Here is a 26,890-nt window from a genome sequence, read left to right on the forward strand (position 1 = left end):
CTGAAAAAGAAAAGATTGCATTACCAAAATCCATCCAGGGAGTTTAAGCAAACCCTGAAATGCAGTGAGTATCGCAGCGTATTTATGCTGCAAAAAGCACAGAAATCTTGCGTTGTGAAATGAAATTCATGGCATCTCAGGCTCACACATGATTAGTAGTTTCTTTCACTACCTTGTTCGTTATTGTTATATTTCCAAAGTTTCCTAATGCAGTAATCCGGGTAAATGTAGCTACTAGAAAACATTTAAATTTATTTCTCCTGATATTTTTTTCGGGCTCTATTAATAGATCCTGATTTATTTGACTTCTATTAATGGAGATTAATAGAGCTCAAAGGCAATCATGCGAATTTGAACAGATCTTCACTAAGACTGGTGGAGGGCTTTATATTCACGTGGATACAGTCATGCAGGCTCTTTCACAGGATGAGATTAACGCGTAATACTCAAGAGTATAGAAGTTTCGTAAGGCTGCCCTTATTATAGTGAATAAAGTAAAGGTATGCAACAACTGGCACGCCAAGTTTGTTTCGTATAATGCCTGGAGTGCAATATCTACCGGAAAAAGTGCTCCCACGAATTTCGAAATCCGCTCAGAGCGTTAATTTTCTGGCCAACAAAGGAGACCGCATGTTTTACCGCGCCGGACCAAGTTCATTTGCATATTCCTTTTTTAGTTGTTCGGGATTTTCCCCGCAGAGAAGTTCAAAGGACCAGAACTTACCTCCGAAGTCTACAAAATTAACCCTGAAAACTTTGTAATCTGTGTGCATAGATTTGTTTTGTTTTACGAAGTTCGAGGTTTAACATGAAGATGGAACATAAAGCTCAAATCGTTATGTTTAAAGAAACCCGCAATCCGCTAATGCAATGGAAAGCCTCCATTGCATTAGCGGATGGATCGAGGAAGCAGGTAGGTTTTGCGACCTGATTTCTTTAAAATATAAAATTTTGTGACCTGATTTTTTTTTTTTTTTTTTTTTGCAACAATGCATTCTATAGACACATGGTATATTCCTGTGTAAATGATACCGATTTTAATGATCAAATGAAGGGCCCAATGTTCAAAAAATTTTAAAATGGGTTGAAACCAACTTTAGCTAAAATCTACTGAAATTTGGCGGTGCGCCTTGTTCCGCAATAAGTTCCAAATCAGCTGTTACTGACTTCAGTGATTGCCTCGCTTAATCCTGACTCTAGCACAAGCATTCCTGTCATCTTTACTGCCCAAACCAACAGTTCCGCTGGCTTGCGCGACAATAGCTCGAACCCACCTATCATGAGCCAACAAACATTTCGAATATTGAAAGTATATGAGTAAGCGGAGCGATAACATTAAATATACAATTTAGATGTAGCAAAATGATACCGGGTAAAAACACCAACATAAATCACGTGAAAGAAGACACACTTGCATACTACGCATATATGATAAAGCATTACCACGAAAACAAATCTGACATAGCTGCGCTGCTGCATTCTGTTGAATCTGATTATATATTTTGTCATTTTTTTATTGTAGACTAACGTCATGTTACACAAACAAACTTTTTGTTTTTGCGGGAGATGGGTTGCAGCGAGCGCGCGGTGCGTGCAGTGCTAGCCAGTTACGTCATCTCTCGCATGGTTGCTTGGTCAGAAAGCGAAAGTGGTGAAAAATTAAAAAAAAAGAACACTGTCGTGATTAATCGAGCCTTAGAAATTGTGAAACCTGAAGTGTATATTAAATATATATATATATATATATATATATATATATATATATATATATATAACGGGCATGGGTGCGGGAGGCCGAAGGCGTGGGTATATAACTGAGATGAAAGAACCCTCGGTGAAAACAGCAACAACGGACGATTTATTCTTCGACGTTTCGGCCGGAGTCGAAGAATAAATCGTCCGTTGTTGCTGTTTTCACCAAAGGTTTTTTCTTCTCAGTTATATATATATATATATATATATATATATATTTAATTGACGCCTAGAATAACCGAATCTTCAGAGGTATGGTCCACACATTTGCGTGTGAGCGTCAGCGGGAGTGCGGTCTTTCGACGAGAGCAGAGCCCTATACTGGGATAGTTTGGCCAGTGGGTGTAGCGACGAAGGCGCCGGAGAGGAGAAAAGGGAAGGAAAGGGACGAGAGCGCCGAAGGAGCGAGAGAGAAAGAAGGGAGCATAGAGGAGACGACCGCCATTTTGACGCAACGCTGTCGGCGCCGAGCACTGTTGAGGCTACGCGTCGTCCGCTATGGGCCTATTTCTTTTTCGTCCGAATGAAAGTTTCCATTCAAATGTGGAAAAGCTTCATTCGTTAGCTTTTTAAGCCACCGAGGAATAACAGTTAATCATTTTCTTGCCAGAGCATGCAATAAAAAAGGAAATAACCGAAATTTAGATGCGGATCCCATGCATTCCACCGGGCGAATGAATGAAAATGGCGGCGGCCCTCTCAGGCTGGGAACGGCCAGGAGTTCACGCGCATGCGCTCACGCCTCTCTCTCCGCGCCGCGGGCTGATTGGCTCACTCGGGAGAGGGGGGCGGGGGGGGGGGGGGGGGTTTGGCGGCGAGATCATAGACTGACCAAACTCTCCCTATACACGGCTCTGGACAAGAGAAGACACCGGCGCCGTCTACATCGGGTAGACAGAAAATACCTTGGATCTGTGTATATTATTTTCTAATTTTTTACGCGTCATGCGTTCGTCGTAAGCTCGAAATAATTCGGGCAATGTTATAAGCAGACATTTCTTATAAACAATGCGTGGGTTTAATATCGTAAAACTACGAGACCTCCAGTCTTGTCATAGGTAGGTCGGAAGTCTTAGCCCAGGTAGCATCCCAGAGACACGCCCAACTTGGTGCAAGCTTGGCAGTCCTAGGGACCTAACTTGGGCGGCCTAAAAGGGTGTTGCTCGAGGGTGTTAGTTGGTGGCAGCGTTTTTTTTTTTCCTTGGATTTTCTATGGCTTTTTTTCTGGATTCCCACATAAGTGCCAAAGAGACACATTTGTGCCAAAGATGCCACGTATAGCAACCGATCAACAAGAAGTGCAGTGTAACTCTTGCACTTGTTTGGCGAATAAGGGCCAAGGTACACAGGTTAAAGAATGTAAAGGTCGTAGGTGGCGCATTCGGCTACACTCAAGCGCGAATGTGTGAACCAGGCTTAAGGCAGTATGAAAGCACTTCAGAAAGAATAACGTGGACGGCGCTTACACTGAGAAATGATACAGGAAGCATTTCCATCCGGTGGGGCGCTCCAAGAAGTTATAAACATTTCCCTGGAAGGTCATCTTTCCCTTCTTGCATCCATCACGGTATGGGAAGATTCCCAAGTTAGTCCTGCAATGGAAAGAAACGGCGCACAAAACAAGCGTCACCCTCGCATTTTGCTCGCATTTTGACTCGTTTAGTTGTGCTGTCACACACTGCCCAGCGGATATCGTCGTGTGTGTGCACGTAAGATTCTTCATGGAACTTGAGAAAACAATGCAATCAAAAAGAACGAAATGTATGTAGGAGCTAAAAGCCAATATATGTGCTATCGTGCGTTGATTAAGATAAATATCTACAATTACAGCACTCAAAAGAAAGTGAAATATATTAAATTTGAAAGGTGACCACGTTGGTTCAAATATGTTACCGAAAGAATAGGCAGAGGCACTCGCACAACGATGCGTTGTCGAGCCAGTTAATAGCTGGGTCTATTCTTGCAATAGACACAAGGACGGCGCGCAAAATTACATACAAGCAAAATGTATGTTTATTAAGATTTATTTTGGAGAGGTGTAAGAACAGGATCAAAAAGATAACGGCGAGTCCACTACTCATAAGCGCACAAATTTACCCATTAAAAAAAATTGTTTGTGCCGATATTTAGTTGAACAGCGTTTGACCCTGCCTTTAAAAACCTCACTTTGCCACGTGAGGCGAGGAAACCAACAATAACAAACAAACTTACCGGCAGTTTGTGGTACCACACGGTGGATTCACGCTGTTTTGAGTGTTCTTTAAGTGCACTTTAAACTATTCTCGAAATACCATTATGTACACTTCAAACGTGCACGTTCTCATTAGCGAACACACTTCAATGCATTAATCTGTAACTAAACCAGGTCCTTCTCTTCTTCCTTTTATAATTCCCACATTCTCCCTCTGTCCTTCTTTTCTAATTCCACCAGAGTCACCAAGCCCCCTCTATGTCAGATTTGAATAATAGGGGAAAATCTTCTTTAGAGTCAACCAACTTAAAATCTCAAGCCGAAAAAAAAAAAAACGCGAGTGGCAACGATTATTTAAAATTACGTTAGTAGGAGTCCGGGTTCTACAAAGAAGGCATGGATCAACACACATTTAATCGTTAGATGTACAGCATCTGAAATGAATACCTAGATCCTCTACCTTCTCTACGTGGATATCTTTGCTCGACTTGGTAGACACTACTACTTGCAAGACACTATAGCGTGGTGCACGTTAAAGACCCCAGGCTAGCAGTCGTACTGCACTGGTTAAATTGCTTATCTACAGTGGGTATAACAATGTTGCAATGATCTGGCAGACTAACCTCCTGCTGTTAAACAGCTGATTAATTTTACTTTTTTTTTTGCTAGACATTGATATAAGGACCTCAGAGGCCTGGCTCTATACATTCGCGCTTTGTGATTGGTTCCTTGGCGCTGTGATCCCCTAACGATGCGATCTCATTGGCTGAGGAGCAATACAAGATGCACTGGACTTTCCACGCCCCTCGTTTTTAAATCGGCGGGCGAATATACAGCGTGTTTTATGAAAAGCGGACAAATTCTCTATTGCAAAAACTACTTGTCCCAACGAAAAAAGGCTAGTGTCGTTTTGGTCCTGGGTCAGGGTCCTATTTAGGAAAATGATTAAAGCTCGGGATAATTAAGTTGTTAATTTTTTTGCGTAATTAACTTTTTTAATATTGTCTTTAAGGGCATGCTTTCAATTAGAAAATTGCTCAGCATCATCACAAAACACTAAATCAACAAATTTCAGAACGATAGAAGACACGTGCACGCGCAGTATTTAAAGACTTTCTGAAAGACCGCGCAATTTCGAGGGGTTTTTAAGTTTCGGTTTGCAATCGGAGCTCTTCTAGGCACCGACGGCACCACACCTCGAGGAGAAATAGTGCAACCAACTTCTGCTGCGCTGTCCTCGCACAACGCAGCAGAGGCTGGTTGCACTATTTCTCCACGGGGCGCGGTGCCGTCAATGCCGAGAAACGCTCCGATTGCAAACCGAAGCTTAAAAACCCGTCAAAGTTGTGCGGTTTTTCAGAAAGCCGTAAAATACCGCGCGTGCCTCTTATCGTTCTGCAATTCGTTGATTTAGTTTTATTTGATGATGCTCAGCAAGATTCCAATGGAAACCAAACCCTTAAACTCAATATTAAAAAACTTAATTACGCAAAATAATTAACAATCTAATTATCCCGGACTTTAATACTTTTCCTAAATAGGACCCTGGCCCAGGACCAGAACGACACAAGCCTTTTTTGGTTGCGACGCGTAGTTTTCGCAATACCAAATTTGTCCACCTTTCGTGAAACACCCTGTATATATATGTATAAAGTTATGCTCCCAGCAAATATTACGGTGCCTCTTTCATTCATATATTCATAAACAATATGAAATAAATTAATTTTACACCGTTCGCGGTTATTGAAACATTTTCACCACTTTCAGAGGTACGATAGTTACAAAAAAAGAAGAAGGAAACGTTGGAAGTAGAAACCGCATGCATGCTACATGGAATAAATTTGTACAAGGCCATTCTGAATTTCCAATTAAGATTTTTTCCTCGGTGTTACCTTGAAAATCATAACGAGCTTTCTCCTTTTAATTTTGTCTTTTAATACCGTGCAGACAATTGTAAACCGACGTCTTAAAACTCTTTCCGACCATAAAATTTCGCGCAGGTGTGCCGGTGTCCATAATCTGATTTAGAACTCAATTTGCATGAATGAAGTATTATTATTCTATCGATGCGTGTCTCAGAGAAAACGAAGATTATTCAGGACTTCTCAATAAATTAATACTTTCTTAATTTCTTGTTTTCTTTTTTTTTTTTTTGCGATGTAAATTCCGTTTCTGTTAACAAATGGTTGAACGGCCGGAGTCACATGAACTTGACGTGGAGGGTACATTACGACAGCAAGTTTGTCGGCGTGTGTGTGTGTGTGTGTGTGTGTGTGTGTGTGTGTGTGTGTGTGTGTGTGTGTGTGTGTGTGTGTGTGTGTGTGTGTTTGTGTGTGTGTGTTTGTGTGTGCGTACGTGCGTGCATGTACGTGTGCTCGTCTGTTTGTTCGGGATAAAGTGCTTAGCGATATAAATACATATCTTTGGGGAGATATTTACATTGAAAGACGTCGATAAGTATTATTAACTTGGATTTTAAAATTAGATTTGTTCTGCCCAGCAAAGCTCTCGTGCGATACATTTTGAAAGAATAATGATCTCAATATCCTAAAATATCTTACGGTAATTCGAAAACAACGAAATCTAAGCAGCTTAGGAACATTTTGCTTTACTTTAATTTTACCTGTCGTTTAAAGACGCAAACATATTTGCGAGTTTGTCCTTCCTTAGTTCAGACTCTAAGAAAAGCCTGCGAGTCTGCTTTCTTGCAAAACACTTGGAGAGCCAATCAGCGCAACTTACGGAGGCAGCTCAGCAAATGACAATGCCGAAATATATGTTTAGACCAAAAAAACGCAGTCTCAGTTGTGACATTAGGCAATGCAAGCGTGACGTTTTGCATTGCTTAATGTCACAACTCAGTCTGCATTTTTTTTGGTCTCAACTTATGTTTCGGCATCGTCATTCGCTGAGCTGTCTCCGTAAGTTGCGCTGATTGGCTCTCCAAGTGTTGTGCGGGAAAGCACACGCACAAGCTTTTTTTTTTTAGAGTGCTCTCACAATGTTCTTTCTCAAACAAACAACAAAGATAAACATGATTAAAGATTAATTTCAAGGTGCAGGGTGGAAGAGCGGAAGAGTCGGGAAAATAATAATTAGTGTTATCATCACGAGTGGTTGACCCATGCTTTAAGGAAGCTGAGCAGATCACGAACATGCACATAACAGACCCAAGCGGTAGAGCCTCGTATTACTGCTGTGTTCTGCTTTTTTTTCCGCCCCACATCTGAGTTATTTTAGAAGCCTAAGGGGGGAAGATGTAGAATAATTTATAGCGCTTTAGTGCAGCAAGCAAAGTGCATATGTTGTTGACTTGCGTTTTTAGAATTCATGAAGCAGGACACCTAATTTAGCTCTCTAAATATACATCGTGAAAAAACACATTTAAAGCGCTTTAAATACCTTTATCTACTAACATTCCATCGAGCCTCAAATAGACCCTAGGCCTTATCAAAATTCAGACTGGCAACTTTAATCACTATCATCGCCTAAAAAAATGGCATATGTGTCGTTCTAGCGGTCGCTAGAGCCAATAAATAAGCTATAGGCTTTAGAGCAACGACACCCATCTTGGTGCTTAAACTCATGGTTGATTGTTATCTGAAGCTTTATCTGAAATCGAAAAAAAAGCTTTTCCGTCCTCAAGAAATGTTAAAACAGCTCGCGCCAAAGCAAAACAATATCACCAGAGCTTCCGGACATCCAACTGTGCGTGAAGGGCAGCATTACGACAGCAAGTTTGTCGGTGTGTGTACATGTGTGTGTGTGCATGTGCGCGCACGTGTGGGTGCATGTATGTGTGTGCTGAACAAGTCGTATTATTTTAATAGACCGATCTCACGAAGCGTTCGGCCCATGCCTGAAGCCGCCGTAACTTTAGTTCACAGGAGGCAGGTGGCAGTACGCGAGACGTGTTGTCCTCGGCACGCCGGGAGCTGGAGTGGGGTTATTGCGCGTGCAAAAAAGGATAAAGTTCCCTCCATGCATTGCGGCAGCGGTGGCGTACCCAAACTGGCTGGGGAGATCAGTTCTGATCTGATGATCGACAGTTGCGTCTGCTATGCACTAAGCACCAAGATAGCGGCACCCACTAGCAGATCGGGGAACGGGGTGCCTAGTGCCACTAAATAAGCTACGCTTCAGAGTAACGACACTTGGCCATTTTGTGGCTTAAAATCATGGCTGCCAGTTGTCTGAAGCTTTACCTGAAATCCCAGAAAACGCTTTCCGCCCTCTACAAATGTTTAAACAGTTCGCGACAGAGCAAAGCAATGTTACGTGAGCTCCCTAACACCGAATCTAATACTAAGGAAGTCGCACTTTTGAATCATGACGACCGGAAGTTGCGTCTGCTCTGCATACGAACCATAATGGCGACGCCCACTGCAATGTCAGGTAAAAGAGTGCCGATACTCTAAGCGCTGCTCATTTAGTGGCTCTAGGGGTGCCGACACTTTATGTGTAGCTCATTTAGCGGCTCTAGCGGCGGCCTTCCGTTTACTAATAAAGGAAGAAGCTGAAGAGTTTCCTGAGCTGATGATCCGAGGCGTATATATACATTGGAGACGTTGTTAGCACGAAGCGAAGCACAAATCGAATGTAAGAGCTGCGTAAGCGTTCATTTCTTGCTCGGGCCCCAGTCAATCTGTTAGCGGCACACAATCGGCTTCAAAAAGCCCACTCAGTGCATAAAACCTCGTCAAGGCGTCTATCTGGCTTGGCGCTTCGTTCTGACTGGTCGCATCCTCGTGGCCATCCACACTGAAAGAGATCGAGAAAGAACTGTTCACACTGAAGAGCACATTCTCGTTTTGTCGTCGACTTGCGAAAGTGACGGTGTGATGCAGGGAAAAAAACAGTGCAGACTACAGGTTCATTGCCGTTATTAATACGGCAAAAAAAAAAAAAAAGCTTAAATTGTCATTTTAGCCATTAGATGGCATCTAATTTCGGAAATGGTCTATTGGCGATCCATATTTCGCTAAAGTCACAGACCTCTTCAGAAACGCTGTGCGTGGCGTGTCTCGAGCATCTTATTATCGCCAATCAGATTCGCCGCTTAGGACCGATGAAAGTCGTTGTTCTTACACCGGTCAGTGCCAATTGGCTGGTGAGAACGAGGAAGAACAAATCCCGAAGCAAGGTACACCAAGGTAGAGTGTACTAGAAAGGACGAGTGGGGCCACCGGGGCGCTATTTTGGTACCTCCATATGCGAAAAAAACGGCTAATCGAAGCCACTTCGCTAGTAGCGGCCTCTTTATATGAAAAACGCGTTTCGTTCCAACGCCAAGCTTGACCGGCACGCTGGTCAAGGTCATAGAAACGATAGAATGCCGGACTATATTTTTTTATACAGCCCAGACGTCAGGCGTCACGTACATAAAGTGACCGCGATCTGACTTGTTGTCAAGGCGCCATGGGACATCAGGACGACGCCTTGACGTCCATGTCGCCATCGACGTTGACAACGTGCGTTACACGACATCAAGACTGCGTTCTGACGTCATATTGCGTTGACAACGACGACGATGTCGACGGTGAAGTTGATGACGACGACGAGAACGTCACGGGACGTCAAGATGACGAATTCCTTGCGAATGGAACGTCATAAGGACGCTTGGTGTCAGTTCGTTGACGTCGTTGTCGATATGACGCAACTCGACATCACAAAGACGTCCCCGACAGCTTCAAGACGTCGACGTCATCGTCGACGACGTTACACGCCGTCAAGGCTTTGTCGTGACGTTGACGTTCACGATGACGTCAGGACGACGTTAACGTGACGTCATAGCTATGTTTGACGTTGCGTGGGGCGTCGACGTCAACGTCGGCATCGACGACCACGTCCACGTCGTTCTCGATGTGGCGCGCGACGTCATGACCGCGTTACAACGGCGACTTGATGTCGCGTAACGGCGTCGTCCTCAACGCGACGTCACGACCGCGTTACAACGGCGACTTGATGTCGCCGAACGGCGCCGTCCTTAACGCGACGCGATGTCACGACGGCCTTACGACAGCATCTTGGCGTTGCGTAACGTCGTCGACGATGACGTCGTGGCGTCGTTGTTTCGTGGTGCTTTGACGTTACCTCTGACGACAAAATCATAAAAACTACAATATAGCCCCTAACAGGCTATATTGCCCATATGACCTTGACCTGTGTCCTTGCTTGACCGCAGCGAAGGTGGCACTGCGATCAAAGTGGCTCGGCGCTTTCCACATTTTGAGGTGCAACTGAAAGCATGAGCGGAGCCTATAGCTCGTCCCATTCCTACCTTATAATACACTCTAACCAAGACAATGCGTTTGCATTGTCTTCGTCCTCGACAATACCTGCACGTCAGAGACAACGCCCGAGGCATTGTCTTCGAGAATTCCCCGCGTTTCCCCAACTGTCGGGGATTGTGAGAACACGTCGGTTCCTCGGAGGCGTGTGGCATCTCAGGGAAAATCCGACCGAGCCTCTGAGACTACGGGAAATGTTCTTTCCGAGGTCTTCCTACCAATTTACCAAACGCCTTGGTGTTTTGCTTAGATTTACAATATCCAGTATCGTTGGGTGTATAGATATCTAGAACTTAGGGACACAGCTTAGGAAGCTCAGCTAGGCAGAGCCTATTATTATGATTACACGTGTTCGTTCGTAATCTGCTCTTCGGCCTTCTATAGTTCTTACCAATTGATGCCGCAAACTGGTTGACTGCGAAGCGGCAATGGCATGCTAGGGACGAGAATAAAGAAGATAAATTCAGATAATTTAAATCGTGATTTAAATCACACTGGTTTTACTATGATGATTTAAATCGAGCCTTTTTCTCCAGAAATAACTCCCAAAAAACGCTTTACCGATTGTCTGTATATCATTTGATGCCTTCTGTGCGCGCGTCTGTGTGCAAAATCAGGCAAAAAAGTAAAAGAAGAAAAAAAGATGAACACCAGGTTGAACACGAACAATTGCTCTTCTGAGCAAATCAAAGCATTGAGCTTCTTTTCTACGTTCTACTTTGTTGTCAGTTACCTAATGCCCCACTACAATCGAGTCAAAATGCGAAAAAAAAAGTAATAATGTTCTGTCGCAAGCAAATCAGAACGTGAAAGGTAAATTAAATTAATAATTTTTGGCTAACTAAAAAAATTATCTGCTTTTGTTCTAGTCGGGCAGGTTTATATCTATAAAAATGACTGTAATTTAAACTGTACTTAAAACAATGTTTTTAATGTACGTACAGTAGTCCTTTCGTATTATTTTCAGTGATCTGACCGATTGATAAACTAATCTGCTATCACTGTAAAAAAGGCCCGTGCGTCTACTTTCCCGCACAACACTCGGAGAGCTAATCACCACAACTTGCAAAGTCAGCTCAGCGAATGACAATGCCGAAACATATGTTTAGACCAAAAAACGCAGGTTGAGTTGTTACATTAGGCAATGCAAGCATGACGTTTTGCATTGCTTAATGTCACAACTCAGACTGCGTTTTTTGGTCTAAACAGATGTTTCGGCATTGTCATTCGCTAAGCTGACTTTGCAAGTTGTGGTGATTGGATCTCCGAGTGTTGTGCGAGAAAGTAGACGCACGGGCTTTTTCTTAGAGCACTGTAAAAATTCCTGCAAGTCTACTTACCCGCAGAACATTCAAAGAGTCAATCATTGCGATCTAGGAAATCAGCTCAGCGAATGATGAGGCGGAACGTATGTTTAAAACTTTAAATGAAGTCTGCGCTGTGGCATGGCGCAATGCAAGAATGACGCTTTGCATTGCGTAATGCCACAGCGCAGACTTCATTTTTAGCTCTAAAAGGATGTTGCGCCTCATCATTCGCTGAGCTGATTTCATAGATCGCAGTGATTGGCTCTTTGAGTGTTTTGCGGGTAAGTAGAGGCGCAGGCATTTTTTAGAGTGAGTGTATAGCGTATTTACTCGAGTAATAGCCGCACTATTTATGAACAAGCCCCTTGCGTCTACTTTCCCACAGAACACATAACCAGCCAATCATTGCGTCGCGCATAAATAACACAGCGAATAACCAGATCGAGAACACGAGTTTCCATACCAATGCAATCTTCACAGCTGGTATCTTTGCACCGAAGAAGTTATCTGTGTCCTGTAAACAGCTGGAACCATGCTATCGATCGCGGTGATTGCCAATCTGCGTGCTCCACGGGAAAGCGAACCTTCAGGTTTTCTTCACAAACAGTGCGGCTATTACTCGAGTAAATACGGTATTTAAAAGTATATATGGTGATAAAAAAATAATGTTTTGTTACACTAATTTATATCAAAATAATTTGATTTAGATCGTGTAGATCCGAGTTAAATAAATTAAATCTGATTTAAATAAAATAAATCTGATTTAAATGAAATAAATGTGATAAACTTGATTTGTTAAAAAAAAATGTTTTTTTTTTTCACCCCGCTAAGGACTCACTAGGAAGGAACTCATCCACGCTAGAGACTCCACCCCGCTAGGTACTCACTAGGGATTCGCCCACGCTAGGAACACAACCCGCTAGGGACTTATGTTCAAACGACGGCGTCCGGCTTTTGGCGTTCGCGCTCGAACGCCTTTGAACAGTGTGTCGAGACAGAGGCGGATAGCTTTGCGTGTACCCCCTAATCGTTCCAATCAGAGCTCGGCTACCTGAATAAGATTACTTACCAAATGAGAAGGTAAGCGAATGTTTTGCAGACGGGGAACATACACACAGATAAAAAAAAAAGAGAAAGTGAAAAGTGAAAGTAACCCAGGATAAATTATACCGGCGTTAAGAGACCATCCGTGTCCCGAGTTAAAGAAAATAACGAGAGCGTATTGGGGGGGGGGGGGGGGGGGGGGGGGGGGGGGGGGGGGGTTAACTAGATGAACGTTTTATACAAGATCCCTTTACCATATCTCGAAGCAAACGTTAGCGAAACAAACGTAATTTGCCAGATAACTGAATTCCGCTCATCTGAACAAATAGTGGCTCAGTAATTTGTGTGTGTATCTGTGTCTGTGTTTTTAGTTTGTTAATGCAGCGTCATTCGGCGACCCTAGGCGCACGTCGTTAGAGGGCGAACAACTATCTTAAAGAAGGAACCTCTAAGGACAAACCAAACTAGTCGCGAAAGTAAAAAAAAAAAAAGGGGTTCTCCCGTTTTTCAGGTTTAATCAATTAAGCGTCTTATACCAAAAAAGAAAATCGGGCTCATCAGACGTTCGTTAAACTGCCCTTTTCCTTACCCTTTCTAGCTCGCCAACCAATTTCGGTGAGCTAGTCTAATTACACACCGACTAAACAAAGGCCTTTTCGTGTAAGCTCTGGCCGTCTTAGCGTTGAGCCCTCTCCTTGAGAAACGAATTGGGTTTCACAAGGTATCGTGCGTGCAGCAAAGACACAAAAGTTGCAGCATGGCGAAGACCATAAGTTCTCCCCGGCCCCAAGCTTGAGCAAAGAGCAAGGTGTCATGGCGTTTGTTTATTTACTGCTCTTTCGTTATATAGGCTTTCGTTATATTGGCTTTCGTTGTATATGCTTTCGCTATATATACTTTACTTATTGTGTGTGTATCTGTGTGTGTTCTTTTATTATGGATGCTATGTCTCGCTTTACAGCCCCATAAAGAACCTCCTTTAAAAAGAATTGGGGCCCGCCGTAAAACGCTAGAACAAAGTGAGGCGTTTGTTTTGTATGTTTGTGCATGTGCGTGTAGGTGTATTTTTCTAGTGCCGCTGTCAGTGGTGCCGGCGTTATGCAAGTGGCGGAAATATATCGCGTTTGTTTAGTCTTTGTCTGAATAAAACGGTAAGCTCGTTTAAAGTGAAAAAAAAAAAATTCTAACTGAAGACGGCGAGAAACTGAGAGAGAGGAGGAAACGAGAGCTCGCGGTGACGTCAGAAGATTGAGCTCTGGTTGGAATGATTAGTGGGGAAACGCGAGGCTAGCTGCCTTTGTCTGTACTCATTCTACTAACTCGTTGAAACGCGAACGCCGAACGCAGGACGCCGGTATTCGGCGTTCCAACGCGGTCGAGGAATGAGTGGAGACAAAGGCGGCTAGCCTTGCGTTTCCCCACTAATCATTCCAACCGGAGCTCGGTTTTCTTGCGTGCACCCGCGAACTCTCGTTTCCTCCTCTCTCAATTCCTCGCCGCATAATGTCGCACCGCCGTTTTAAGTCCACCCCAATTCCTCCTTACGCGAATCCTGCACCATCGAGGAAGTTGTCAACATTCTGCGGCATACCCCTTACCGAAGGCTCCGAAACTCAAGCGGCAGCTTTGGTTCCGCGGTGACAGCAACCTGCGTGAACGCATTTCCTCGGCCGTGCTGTCGCGGAGAAGGCGATCACCGCTAACGAGTTTGGTATAGAAAGCGTTCCGACCTTTACCTCGGCGACCCACGCAAAGGCGTCCAGTGCTTTCGCCTCAAACAGCTTTCTGGTTTTCCGAGTAGTCGGTGCCCAAATTGCGTGCGGTGAAGGGCACCCACTCGACTTCCAGCGACGCCGACCCCAGAATTTCAGTCTTCCATGCACCTCACGGCGGACTGGAGCAGACGCTAGGCTCCATTCTCTAGTCAGCCAATCTAACGCTGGGAACGCATCGCGCGGCTACACTCTAAAAAGTCTGGAGCGTCTACTTTCCCGCAACGCACTTACGAAAGCTAGTCGGTGCAGACTATGGAGGTGCAAAGATCGGCGAACCTCAAGGCTGATATGTTTAGACCTAGAACAACATTCTGCACAGAGGCATTGAGCATGGCGAAACTGGCTGAATTTTTTAGGGCTAAACGTGTTTTAGGGCTTAACGTGTATTAGGGCTAAACATGTTTAGGGCTAAGCGTGTGTTAGGGCCAAACGTGCTTTATGGCTAAACGTGCATTAGGGCTAAACGTACCCTAGGGCTAACCGTGTTTGTATGGCTAGATGTGTTTTAGGGCTAAATATGTTTGAGCCTCGTCATTCGCCGAGCTCCCTCCGCAGTTTGCAGCGATTTGTTCTCCCAAGTGGTTTTGCAAGAAAGTATAGCAGCTTTATATTCCCTTCTAGAGCCGCCGAAGAAACGCAGGGCGTGTCGAGTCCGGGGTGTTTCATTATCACTCCGGGACAAATGCGATTTGCGACGTCAATCGATAGGGACGTCGAAGGACCAATCGGAAAGCGAGAAGCGTCAACGTAATAAACCACACCCCACGTTTCTTAAGGTCTTCTTGACTATATCAAGCGTCCGCGCCCCGCGCGCGTGTCGCTCTTCCCTCTTTCGAAGGTCACACGTGACACTCAGGTGGCTTTGGATTGGCTGGGATGGCTGGTAGCTTCCCCGGCGGTCCACGGTGGAGTGAAATGCATTAGAGCGAAGGAACTAAGGGAAACCAGCGCTTAAGTATATACCCGTACCCCGAGTGATGTTTTGGAAGAGTTCCGCGCGATAAACCAATGTCGTTTGGCCCGGTGGGCCCTTTCGTCGTCGACCGAAAAATCTTTCCGTAATGACTCCGCCCAAGCCGTGATAGCTGTATACTCTCCGTGGTACCGTGTGCCGCTACGGGACATTCGGTTGTAATGTTACGGAACGGATGGCACTGGCAAAGACTCTCGTAGTGACCCGAGAAGGCAACGAGTTGACTGTACACGACACGGACGACTATATTAAAGCATAAAATGCTTTTTAACGGGACACCTCCCCCCCCCCCCTTTTTTTTCTTTCACCGAAATTTTGTCCGTGCATTTCTCGCTAAATTTAGAGGGGTAAATTGACTTTACGTGACGTTACGTCACGTGACTTAGATATGTATCAATTCAGTCTCCACGCTAAATTTAGCGGGGAAACCTCACGTCACGTGTCCTGTACAGCAACCCAGGTTTCCCGTCTAATTTAGGGGGAAAATTTACGTCGCATGATTTGAAGCCACGAGGCCTATAACACACCCATTCAGTTTTCCCACTCAATTTAGCGATAAAGCATAGGCGGATCCCCTGACCTGACATCACGGGACCCATAACCAATTCAGTTTCACGGCATATTTCGCGAAAGAATCTAGTTCACGTGACCTTATTAATACAGCTGTCTTTGTCTTTTTAAGACTTAAAAGACATACAAATGTCTTTATATATATATATATATATATATATACATACATACATACATACATACATACCCTTGCAACGCAGGCTAAAGTCATAGTGCTTCTCCGAAATTGAACATTGGTCATCGAACATTAGATTGCTTTGTATCAATTGACGGGTGCTTGCTGCTTACTACTTTACTCTATTGCGTTCTAGGGAACGGAGTTTTTCTACGCTGTTTAGTATTTTAGCAACGCTATTTTTTATATACACCACTACCGTAATGGCAAATAGCTGGAGACGTTAGTGCTGGTTTGTATGAAAAATTCAGTTATGTATTCGTATAGACTAGGACACGTTAAGAAACGCACGGCGTGGTGAGCCCCGGGGCTCCCATTATTGCTTCGGAGCAACTGAGATTAAGGCGTTAGGCAACGTTAGTAGACCCAACTCAGTTGGGAAACTGCCATGGGAGCCTGCTTTGAAGAAGTGGCTCCGATCCATACTGGAGAACCGAACTGGATGCGATCGCAGCGACGCCATTTCTCCCGCAGCGGTCACTCCGCGAACTGCACGGTTGCACGTTCCTGTATTAGCGCCGAGATGCTTCGGTGGCGCCCTCTTATGGTTTCCCACAGTGACGTCAAGACTATGATTTGCCTCGCCGTGACGTCACCACTTGTTATTCCGGCTACTTATTATCGGGTGCGACGACGAGTTTGATGGTGTGTTTAAAAAGCACAGTAGAAGCTAGGAGCCATCGCAATCCGAAACCAACAAAGTTGACAATCTGACACTGCTCATATGCCCATGGTTTGGCCAATCGTGGAAAGCTGACCAGAGCGACGCTTTTGGCCGCGCACATCGCTAATAGTTCCTGTGTAGGCTCCCTACGGGAGCCAGAGTAACGCGACTGTTTTCCATGTGCCGCCGCGCCGCTATTCGGCGATATCGATCACATGAGGAGCGAAGAATCCTGCGTCACGCAGGAAAGTAGACGTTGCACGCGCCCCGGAGTATGCTCCCCCTTTTTTGACAGCTTCTCCTCCTGTCCCGTTTTCCATGCGCGACGGCGCGCGCGGCGCCGCTACTCGTTGAGTTTAGTCACCTGACCGGCCGCAATCGACGCAGCACGGCTCCTGCACGCATGAGGGGGGCTTTCCCGCATAATTAGCATTTCGTGATGGCTGAACGCGCAAATCTGGCTTTTTCCCAAGGGCGCCACCATCTTAAAATATCGTCACTTCCAGTATGGGCGAAAACATTGCTTTGCCGTCGCCACGCCAAAATAATGCCCTTAGGATATAAGCGTAAACATGACCGATTCTGGTTTTGTCTCCCCTCTATTCTTTTATTAATTTCAACTTAAAATGTTTTATTATTTTTTTCGTCGCCCATGCCGGATATGCTCACCAGGTGGCTGGGAATGAGAGTAAGCGAAAAACTATGTGCCGCCGTCCCGCAGTAGCTATATAAAGCAACTTTTATGTCTTGAGTCGCCGCTAAAGGGTGGCGCTGTAATAGTTTCTAGTTCGGTCTCGGTGGACGCAAGCGGTCCGGGTTTCGAGGGTGAGTTTCCCAACTGAGTGTTGTAGTAACAAACTGGTAGCGGAGCACGAAAAATACACACGACAAAAGAAGGAATGGGCACGGCGAGCGCCGAACTTCAGCGGTTGTCTTTTCGGCGCCCGTGTGAGATGTCGCAACTAGGCCACAGAGTTTCTGACAAAAGTGGGAGAGCTAACCAATGTGGCGGTAAATCAGGAATAAGTACGTTGAGTGCGTAGTCCGAGTAGTCTATCGTATTCCACTGAGCTGTGGCACAGTTACATCGGCCAGACTGGCCGATGTGTCGATGATCGAGCACGCGACTATGCACTTTCGCTACAGTCTACCACCCTGGGGCACCTTCCTTTGCACTGTGTCAGGTGCATGTATCGGCCGAAATTGGACAGTATCCCGATTTTGGGCGGAGGGGCTGACAGAACTGTGATAGACTTGCTGGAATTCTACAAAAGAGGAAAGGAGGGTAATAATTGTGTCTGCCAAACATAGGTTTATTTAAACAAGAAACTGATAACTTATTTGAGCACGTTTTGACGCGATGACGGTGTGGTTCTTTGCCTCGGTGTTTTCGTTAAACGTTCAGTTGAAGTTCGCCCTCATCCTGTCCATTCCTCCTTTTGTCTGTGTATTTTTTGCGCGCTGCTACCAGCTTGTAATCATGAATCAACTCGCCTGCATCGCTGCATTGGTTAAAGTAACGTTGGCATTAGGTGATAATGCTGCCGAAGACCGAAGGACCAAGGTGGACGCGTGAACAGGATAAGTCTGACTCTGAGTTTCTTAAAGTGACTATAGATGTACTTAATTATGAGCTTTGAACTTTAATGCCATAAATTTGTGCAGAGGACACGGGTCAAAAAGTTTCCAGTAAGAGGCTCGTCTATACTTCGGTCACACTTATACAGAGACTACAGCCGAAGCTATACAAGGGCGAGCTATAGTCCACCGCTTCTTGCTTTGAGACCTGCCTTTCTAGCGCGAACGCTCGTTCTCCGGAAGAACACTTGGAAGCAGCGACTTCGAGCTCTCGTCGTGCTTCTGGCATTTGCTGCAGTCTAAGCTATACGATCATAAAAAACAATTACAGGACGATCCCTCGGTGCATCCTTAGGGAATGCGTTAGCATGACTTTCGGGAAACGCCACACACGCAACCCTTTCAGAAACACTAACGCTGACCCCTTCACTTTCCTGTTTTGGCTTTCTGTTTTGCTTCCCCTATTTTTTGCTGCCTCTTTTTGGCATCGTTACGGGGTCATTGTTAGCGTTTCCCAAAAAGGGGACGTGTGTGGCGTTTTTCGAAGGGTCATGCTAACACATTCCCTAAAGATCCACCGAGAGATCTTCCTCTAATTTTTTCCCGGCGAAGCGGGTTAGCGTACGAAGACCCGCGTCGGCATGCCGCTTGCTCCGCATTTCGGCTAGCCGGGCAACGTACTGTTCCCGCTCCTTTGTCTCGTTCGCCCGCTTTGCACGCTTAGCAGTTTCACAGCAGCAGCAGTCTTCGTTTGGAGCATGGCGTTCCACCGACGTTCCAAGTTTCTTAGAGGGAAGAGTATCGTTTACTAAATTAAAACTTGTTGTTGGCCTAGTTGGTTCATGATGCAGTATAGAGGTTTTCTTGCGCGACACAGGGGACAATTACAAGCGAGTAGACACGGACAAGCGCAAGCGCTTGTCCGTGTCTACTCGCTTGTAATTGTCCCCTGTGTCGCGCAAGAAAACCTCTATACAGTATCGTTTACGTAGTCCCTTGCTACTCTACTGTTGTTTGTTTACTTTGCTTTTATATCGGCGTAAACCAATCGCATACCGTGTTATTTTTTGCCCGTTGTATTTCATTCAGTAAAAGGATTTAGATAGATGAACCCGTTGCATTTTGGTAGTTCGATCGCTATTGATTGTTGTTATTTAGTTACAAATTCACCACTGTCTCGCGTACCTGTACACTACTCGACAATGTTAACGGAAACACGACTTCGGTGCATTTTCGCCTTTTACTTCATCCGAATTTCCCGCTAGGGTTATACCCCGCCTGGTCACTTTCCATCACTATAGTAGTTTAAAAAACAGTCCTTTAACACAAAAAACAACACAAACACACACACACACACACACACACCGGGGATTGCTTGTTCACGCTACCAGTGTGTCACAGAGATTATACTATTAGTGAAACAGTGCTTCCCTTGCCTTCGTTAGCGGTGTACGTGCGCTTGAAGTATTAATTTATTCATTTAGTAATTAATGCCTCAAAGGCCTACCATAGGGCATTACACGAGAAAAGAGCTGCTAAACAATTGCGGTAGAAAAAAAAAAAGAAACAAAGAAACAGAATACATAGATGCGATTAAGAACGAAAAAAGTAACAAATACACTACAGCCCCAGCCACACCGCTAATACGCCAAACCAAAAACACAGAGTTCTCTGCAGAGGTGTATGTTCGAAGCATGCTTGAGTAATGCATACGCACGCTTCACACACGTCTGCAAGCAGTTTTTGCACTACCAATCTGAGAGCTGACCATCGTACAGGAAAGAAACGCTATTCAGACACTAGGGAGTTTTAGGGAACCGTTTTCGCACATCCCCTACGGTACGAACTGCTCGTGTGCGAGTCTTCTGCGGTAGCGCATGCGCAGATCGTACCGGAGGACCCGTCGTACCGTATGGGATGGGCAAAAACGGTTCCCTCAAACTCCCTACTGTCTGCGGACTGTCTTTTGTTTGACGTCTTAACAGACGCGTCCCGTCCTGCATATAGACCTTTCCAGCGGCAGTCTCGAACGAAGCGAGCGGGCAAAAAATGCTGAGTCACTGAGCTGTGGACGCATGCGCATCGTCCGATATACCGCATAGCAGATCAACAGCGCATGCTTGAAAGGCGTTCCACAGCCCAGCAGACAAAGATGGCAGCGCGCAGGACGGTATTTCTGCAAAGGTCTATAGAAACGAACGAGTAAAGAGTTGTAACATAAATGAACGGAAAGAAATGTTCGGGTCTGCATACCTGGCGAAGGCGTTCTTCTCGTCGACCATGGGACTGGCGAAGGGGGAGTAGCCCAGCAGCGACGTCTTGCCCTCCATCTCGACCTGGTGCTGGGAGCCCGGACGGAGACCCGTGTCCACGACCGCCGGAAGAAGCGCGTTCGAGCTTAGCTTGTCGGGGGTGCAGTCCATTCCCCGCTGGTCCCGGCGAAGGAGGATCAGGTTCCCCGAAGGACCGTGGTGTCCCTTAGGTGACCGCCTGTCCTGGGGTCAGCCAGAAGGAACGCCTCCTTGGGACCATTGTCCTGCTGGCTCCGAAGCCGTCAGGGAAGTCCAAGACGCTGGATCGGCTTCGAAGACTTCTTTGTCTGCATCGAGGACAAGGGGGATCTTTTCTTCTTTTATTTATTTTTAGAGCGGTTAGCCGCTGATAACTTAAGAAACGCAGGACGTGGCCAGTGAAGTTGTGGCAATAGCAGATAAAAATTTAAAAAAGCGGAACAACGAATCACGAGGCAATAGGCCGGAACACAGTCAACCACGCCCTGCATTTCTTAAGGTGTGTTTGACTATATATCACACGCAGGAAAAGTATTCGAGTTTGCTTTCGACCATAACGCGAGACAACAATTCACGCAAAACAATACCAGGATGACTGAGGATGATGAAGGTCGCCAAGTACCATTTGAGCAGGTGTCGCAAACTCATTTGACTGTGGGGGGCCAGATAACCCATATCCGAAATGTCGAGGGCCAACATAGAGTCGGGGAAGGGGGAAGAAAGTAATATATTTTAGAAAAAAGAAAAAAAAAACAGCGAAAACAGCGACGGTGATCCGCGATGCAAATGTAGCGGAGTCTTTCAGCGCTGGAATTTTTCAATAGAACTAGAGACCAAGCACGGAATTGTTACGCTGTCGCTCAATTCATCCGGGAATTATTAGAGTCCATTACGTCTCGTAAAAAAAAATATTTTCGCAATGTAGATTTTTTTTCTTGCTTTCCTGACGATTGTTATAGCAGAAATACCAGAAAATACTCCTGTCTTCACAGTATGTAAGACAAAACAATCCTGGTTCTGAAAGAAAACAGATTAGAGCCAAATATCTGCAAACGTCGTAAGCGCAAAGCTACGTTTCCAGTGAAAACTGGATGGACGGCAAGAGGTCATTATTTATGCCGCACGTACAGCGCTCAGAAAGTCGCGGCCCGCATGCGGCCCGCGGAACGCGTGTTTGAGACTCCTACGTTAGAGCAACAAATTCTACGTGCACGACGCTTCACTCGGGCACTGTTTCTGCTCAGGTTGCATCTTTCCGGTCTATTCGTATAATTAAATTAAGGTTAGTCATTTTTTTTTAAATCCTTTTATTTTGAGCCGTAATGTGCAGGAATATAAACATCTAGCCTTTCTTCTTTTTTTTTTTTACCAGCGGTAGCTGTTATTGTTCCTTTCTGCCCAAGTCCGGCGGCGTTCATACGCAAAAACCCACGGAATTGCGGGGACAGAGATAGCTCTACCACGCTATCATTATCTCCCTATCCCCGTCAACTATCTCACAATCATGTCATTTATCGCGACACCCGCAACCGATTTCTCTTTCCGTCGCCCCCTTCCCCTCCCCCTCCTGCTCACTCACCCCTGGGAATTCTGAGAAATTGTCCGGCGCGTGTACAGTACGGCGAGAAATTGAGGGACAGGGGAGAAGAGCGCTCAGAGACGAGAACGCTGACCTCCGGTTCGAATATATTATATGGCTACAGACCTAAAGCTATACCTGCCTTTGCCTCCACTGCCACAGCCTCCTTACACTGACAACGCCTGGCAGATCACCACGAGAAGCGGCCGTCGGAATGGAAAAGGTGGAGCGACGGACAAGGGATGAGGGGAAAGCCACGTGACTGGCACCCCGGTGCGGCGAGACGCCGAAACACACTTCTTCCGAGCGAACAAGTGTGTTTCGGGTCCTCGCCGCTGCAAAAGCTGTGCGCTGGCGTCCAGGTTCCCCGAAAAATAGCTCTTTGATTGTTCTGTGCTACCAGGTCCTTGCGCTCTAAATCTGCTACCGGGCACTCTATGGCTCCGTCGAAGTGCCAGGCTTTGTGAGTATAGAGGAGGCTATGCCTCTACTCACCCTTCGACCGAGCACGAACGCGAACGGCGATCGCAGGACGCCGGCGTTCGGCGTTCGAAAGCGTTTAAAGATTAAGTAGAGCCAAAGACAGCTAGCTTCGTATCTACCCAGCAACCATTGCAGCCCGAGCTCGCTGTTTTGACTTGTCCGCCCGATCTCGTCTCGTCCTCTCTTTCCATTTCTCCCCCTGTTCGCTTTCCACCCGAGAAGCGGGAATGGGGCCTCGCTGAGCCGAGTAGACGCAGGGCTACGGCGTCTCAAGAACAGCAAAGGACGCAAGACCCCGACCATTACGCACGAGAGGCAGCGCGCAACCGCCTTTCACATATTTATTAAGGCACGTCTCCGAAGCCAGGACTCCTCGGAGCGAAAAAAGCGACGATGCTTCTTCCGGCGGAGTTCCCTCTGGGCGCGTCGTCAGGCGAGTGGCTGTTGCGCCGCGCAAAGCGACCACACCGTTGGGCCAAGTTCGTCTATTCTTTGTACCGCTCCATGGAGTTTCAGCTTTTACAAATATCTTCTACTAAAGAAAAGCTGCTAAAGCGAATGTAGCAAATTGCCGGGCAATTGCGTCGCACGTGGAATGTGTGGATTCAGTTCGATTTCTGTGGGATTCACGTTTAGACGCACTCAGCGCTGTTTATCAGTTAGTTTAGGGAATGGCTTAGCGTGTGGAATGTAGCACACTCGATGCTCGAATGGAGATACTGACGACAACCCGGGTTTGAAAAGTCAGGCGCTCTTTTAGAACCTGATCCAGTCAGTCAGCATCGAGCTAGGGGGCGTGACGTCTTCACTTATCTCAGTCAGCATCGAGTTAATCGACGACTTCAATTTTCGGCTTCATAGAATTCTAGACCACCCCTCTTCTTCCCCTGACGAGACAAAGCACGTGTCGCGTGAATATCGTACAGCACATCGGCCAAACCGAAACTCCTCCAGCCCAGGTTTGAACAACTAACGGCTGCCGTCGTCAACCGCAGCACGCTTTGTGGTGTTGTATGCAATTTTTAGAGTGCGGTAATTGTAGGTATTTCTTTTCACCGAGGACAGCACCTCGTTTTGGTGGTTGCCATTTCGCGAGGTGCTCGGGTGCGACCCTAAAAAACCAGCACACATGATACGTCTTGCGAAGACCGATATCTAAAATTTCAACAGTGGGACGTTGTTTCGTAAAACCTTTTATGTGTGTGTGTGTGTGTGTGTTTTTTTTAAACTCAGCTCAGAAGTGGCGGAATCTTAAAAATAAAGCAACAATGGCAGTCGTGCATTTCCTATATCCTCTACCGACTCATTTCTCGTCTGCGCATTGCTTTGTGTCCTCGCCCCCAGGAGAAGTCGACTTGTTTCTAAATGCAAATTTAAAACAGCATCTACGGTCTTATATCTCCGGCGGCGTTCTTAGTGTTTTTGCCTTTTTCGCGTCACCTCGAAGTCTGCTGGCACAGCAGAGTGCAGACAGCAAACAACCCGTTACATGACACAGAACGTGCCCTGCAGCCGCCGATTTTGCCCTATTTTATCGCCTCTAAGTTGAGCCTATTAAAAAAAGACAGACATAAAACTTCTTTTTGCGAAACGACTTTTGCGTGCCCGATTTCAGCTCTGTACTGCTTTTGGAATTCGAATTCCAGTCGTGACTAAATAAGCGTAAACAAATTGAATCACGTCCTGCGTTTTTGCAGCAGTCGGTGACGGACTTTAGGTTACTATACAATTCAGGGAACGACACTTGGTTCCCCCCCCCCCCCCCCCCCCCCCAAGTCTGCCTCGCAAATCAACAACCCGTGGCGTCTTGGCCGTATCCGCCGGAGCAAAATATAATGACGCGAGCTCCTATTGGCTGCCGCCCCCTCCCCCCCCCCCCCTCCCTTACCCCTCACTCTCTCCATTCCTTTCACCGACGACTTTAATTAATTCTCACAGGGTTTTCTGTCGACCCTTAATTCAGATCGACATCACACATCAGGCTTCACTCCTTGATTGCGAAACTCTTCCGAGCATGAGAGACCGTCTGCGTGTGTAAACAACAACCGAGCGTCCCTTTCCTCATTGTCTCTATTTCTCTGCTGCTTTTGGGATGACTCGTTCCTATCGACGGGCGACCACGAGAGGATGCCATTCGTCTTCCGTACGCTTGACTCTAAAAAGTCTGGAGCGCATACTTTCCTCAAAAGCACTATTGGAGGGCCAGTATACATGCAGTCTACGGCGAGTCACGTGGCTGCAATTATGTTTAGGCCTAAAAAAAGCAGCCTACGCTGCTGTACAAAGCGGACTGTTTTTGTTTTCTTTTTTTAGGGTAAACATCTTTATTTTCATCATTATCTGAGTTTCCCCCGTAAACATCGGTGAATGGCTCGCTCAAGCGCCTCCCGAGAAAGTAGACGCTGAAGTTTTTTTAGGCTGTTGTACACATGTAATAAAAATGTTGTATTAACTTTCCCGCAGAACGCGAGACTATTATAATTACGGCGAACAGTATAGAGGCATCCAAGCGAATGACGAAGTACCGTCGGGAGTTTTGAACGCCCACGGTGCAGGTTCTTTGTTTCACCAAACGTTGCTCTCTTGGAAAGTTACAGTTTTATCTTCGGCAATTTTCGCGTGTTCTGGGTTGAATCATTAAGGAACGTAGCGCGTGCTTAAAAGATATTAGCGTGCTGCTCCAAAACAGACCGCCGCCAACGACGCGGGATGCACGGTGTACCCTTCGTGCTTGTAGTTTCAGGCATCATTTTGCCTCATGAAACATGTATCTCTAGTTTGCACATTTCTCTGTCTTCACTTTTTCAATTTTTTTTTGTTTTGTTGTTATATTTTTCTAGTTTAGTTTCACAATCTATGTGAGTGGACGCTTGTTTGTCGTCTACGTGTTTCTCTCCTCTGCTCTTGTCTTTTTGTGGGCAACTTGAACTATATTTAAGTGCTACCGACCCACCCAAATGACCACCTTACTGCGAAATATTAGTGCTTGGTACCGTTTTTGTTCCTAGTTTTCGGCACACGTGCGCCTCATTAAACGTTTATTTTTAAAAATCACGTTTCTTATTCATTTATTTTTTTTACGTAGAACAACGTGTTTCTCCGCGCTTGGAAGGGCGGGTTGCAAAGTTTTGAGTCGATATCACGAAAACGTGGTCCCGGAAGTGACGTTTATCTTATCTCTTGTATTATTTAGGTGACGTTAGGTCACGTGACGTCAATTGATGTCACGTAACGTGACGTCACGTGATATATACACCAATTCACTTTCCCCACTAAATTTGGCGAGGAAACTGTTGTCACGTAAAATAAACACAATTTAGTTTCTTCGCTAAATTTCAGTTCTATGGAAATTTATTAAGCATAGTATAGCTATGCACCAACCAACATTTTTCACACTTTTGGGCTTTCAGTTTTATACTTCTACGTTTCTATTTGTGACAGCATTTTACCTTTGTGTACAATTCGTGTCACCAAGTTTTTTTTTTTCTTTTTTTATGCGCATCACGAAATAAGATTTTTTTTTGCATCTTCTACGAATAATGTTCTCTGGGCGATGTAAGTGTACAAATTAATACACAGTAAATAAATAAATAAATGAATAAATAAAGTAGTCACAGACGGAGGACCGGAAGCAATACACTTGGTCCGTTAACGACTTTCCGCAAACATTTCCGAGAAGGGAGCCGTCTATTTCATTTCGAGGGAAAGATGGAACATATAGCGAGAATGTAAAAGGGCGCCTCAGCCTGAATTCTTCCTGAAGCCATCGTCAAAAGACACATTATAACAGAAAAGAAAAGCATTTATCGCTCCGCTGACATTGTGACTACGTGATTGACAGGTGTTTATGCCTGATGTACCATATACACACAAAAACAAAACAAATATTGTAAACTTTTTTTTTCGCAAGAGCAAGCTTTTTTTTTTTTTTTAGACTTGCCTAAACATTGATTTTCTTTTTTACTTTTTTTTTACGTCCGGTGGATGAATATTTTTCTATTAGTTGAGAGAGTCGACGCATGTTATCGCAAGGACTTTGAGGCGTTCGACGTTCGCGTTCTGACGTCGATGGCGTGCGCGGATATTGAATTCTTCGGCGAGGAAGAGCAATCAACATGATAATTTGTTTCTGGATAAACGGATGTTGGCTGACCTTTCGGTCGCTCTGCAGGGCAAAGATATATATATATATATATATATATATTGTGAACGAAGAGG

The 26,890-nt window shown here is 45.5% G+C and overlaps 1 protein-coding gene across 1 annotated transcript in view; it reads right to left on the reverse strand.

The window, feature by feature from the left end:
* Window positions 1-20,742, reverse strand: part of LOC8032064 (potassium voltage-gated channel subfamily KQT member 1) — a 72,451-nt gene extending 51,709 nt beyond the window's left edge. The window contains exons 1-2 of the mRNA XM_040206722.1: window positions 20,573-20,742; window positions 3,219-3,344 (exon numbers count right to left, since the gene is read on the reverse strand). Of these exons, the coding sequence (XP_040062656.1) occupies window positions 3,219-3,344; window positions 20,573-20,742 (296 nt within the window). The remainder of the gene's footprint in view (window positions 1-3,218; window positions 3,345-20,572) is intronic.
* Window positions 20,743-26,890: the final 6,148 nt, after the last annotated feature.

The sequence above is a fragment of the Ixodes scapularis genome, unplaced genomic scaffold (genome assembly GCF_016920785.2).
Source record: "Ixodes scapularis isolate PalLabHiFi unplaced genomic scaffold, ASM1692078v2 PGA_scaffold4__175_contigs__length_147842914, whole genome shotgun sequence".
NCBI classification, from domain to species: Eukaryota; Metazoa; Arthropoda; class Arachnida; order Ixodida; family Ixodidae; genus Ixodes; species Ixodes scapularis.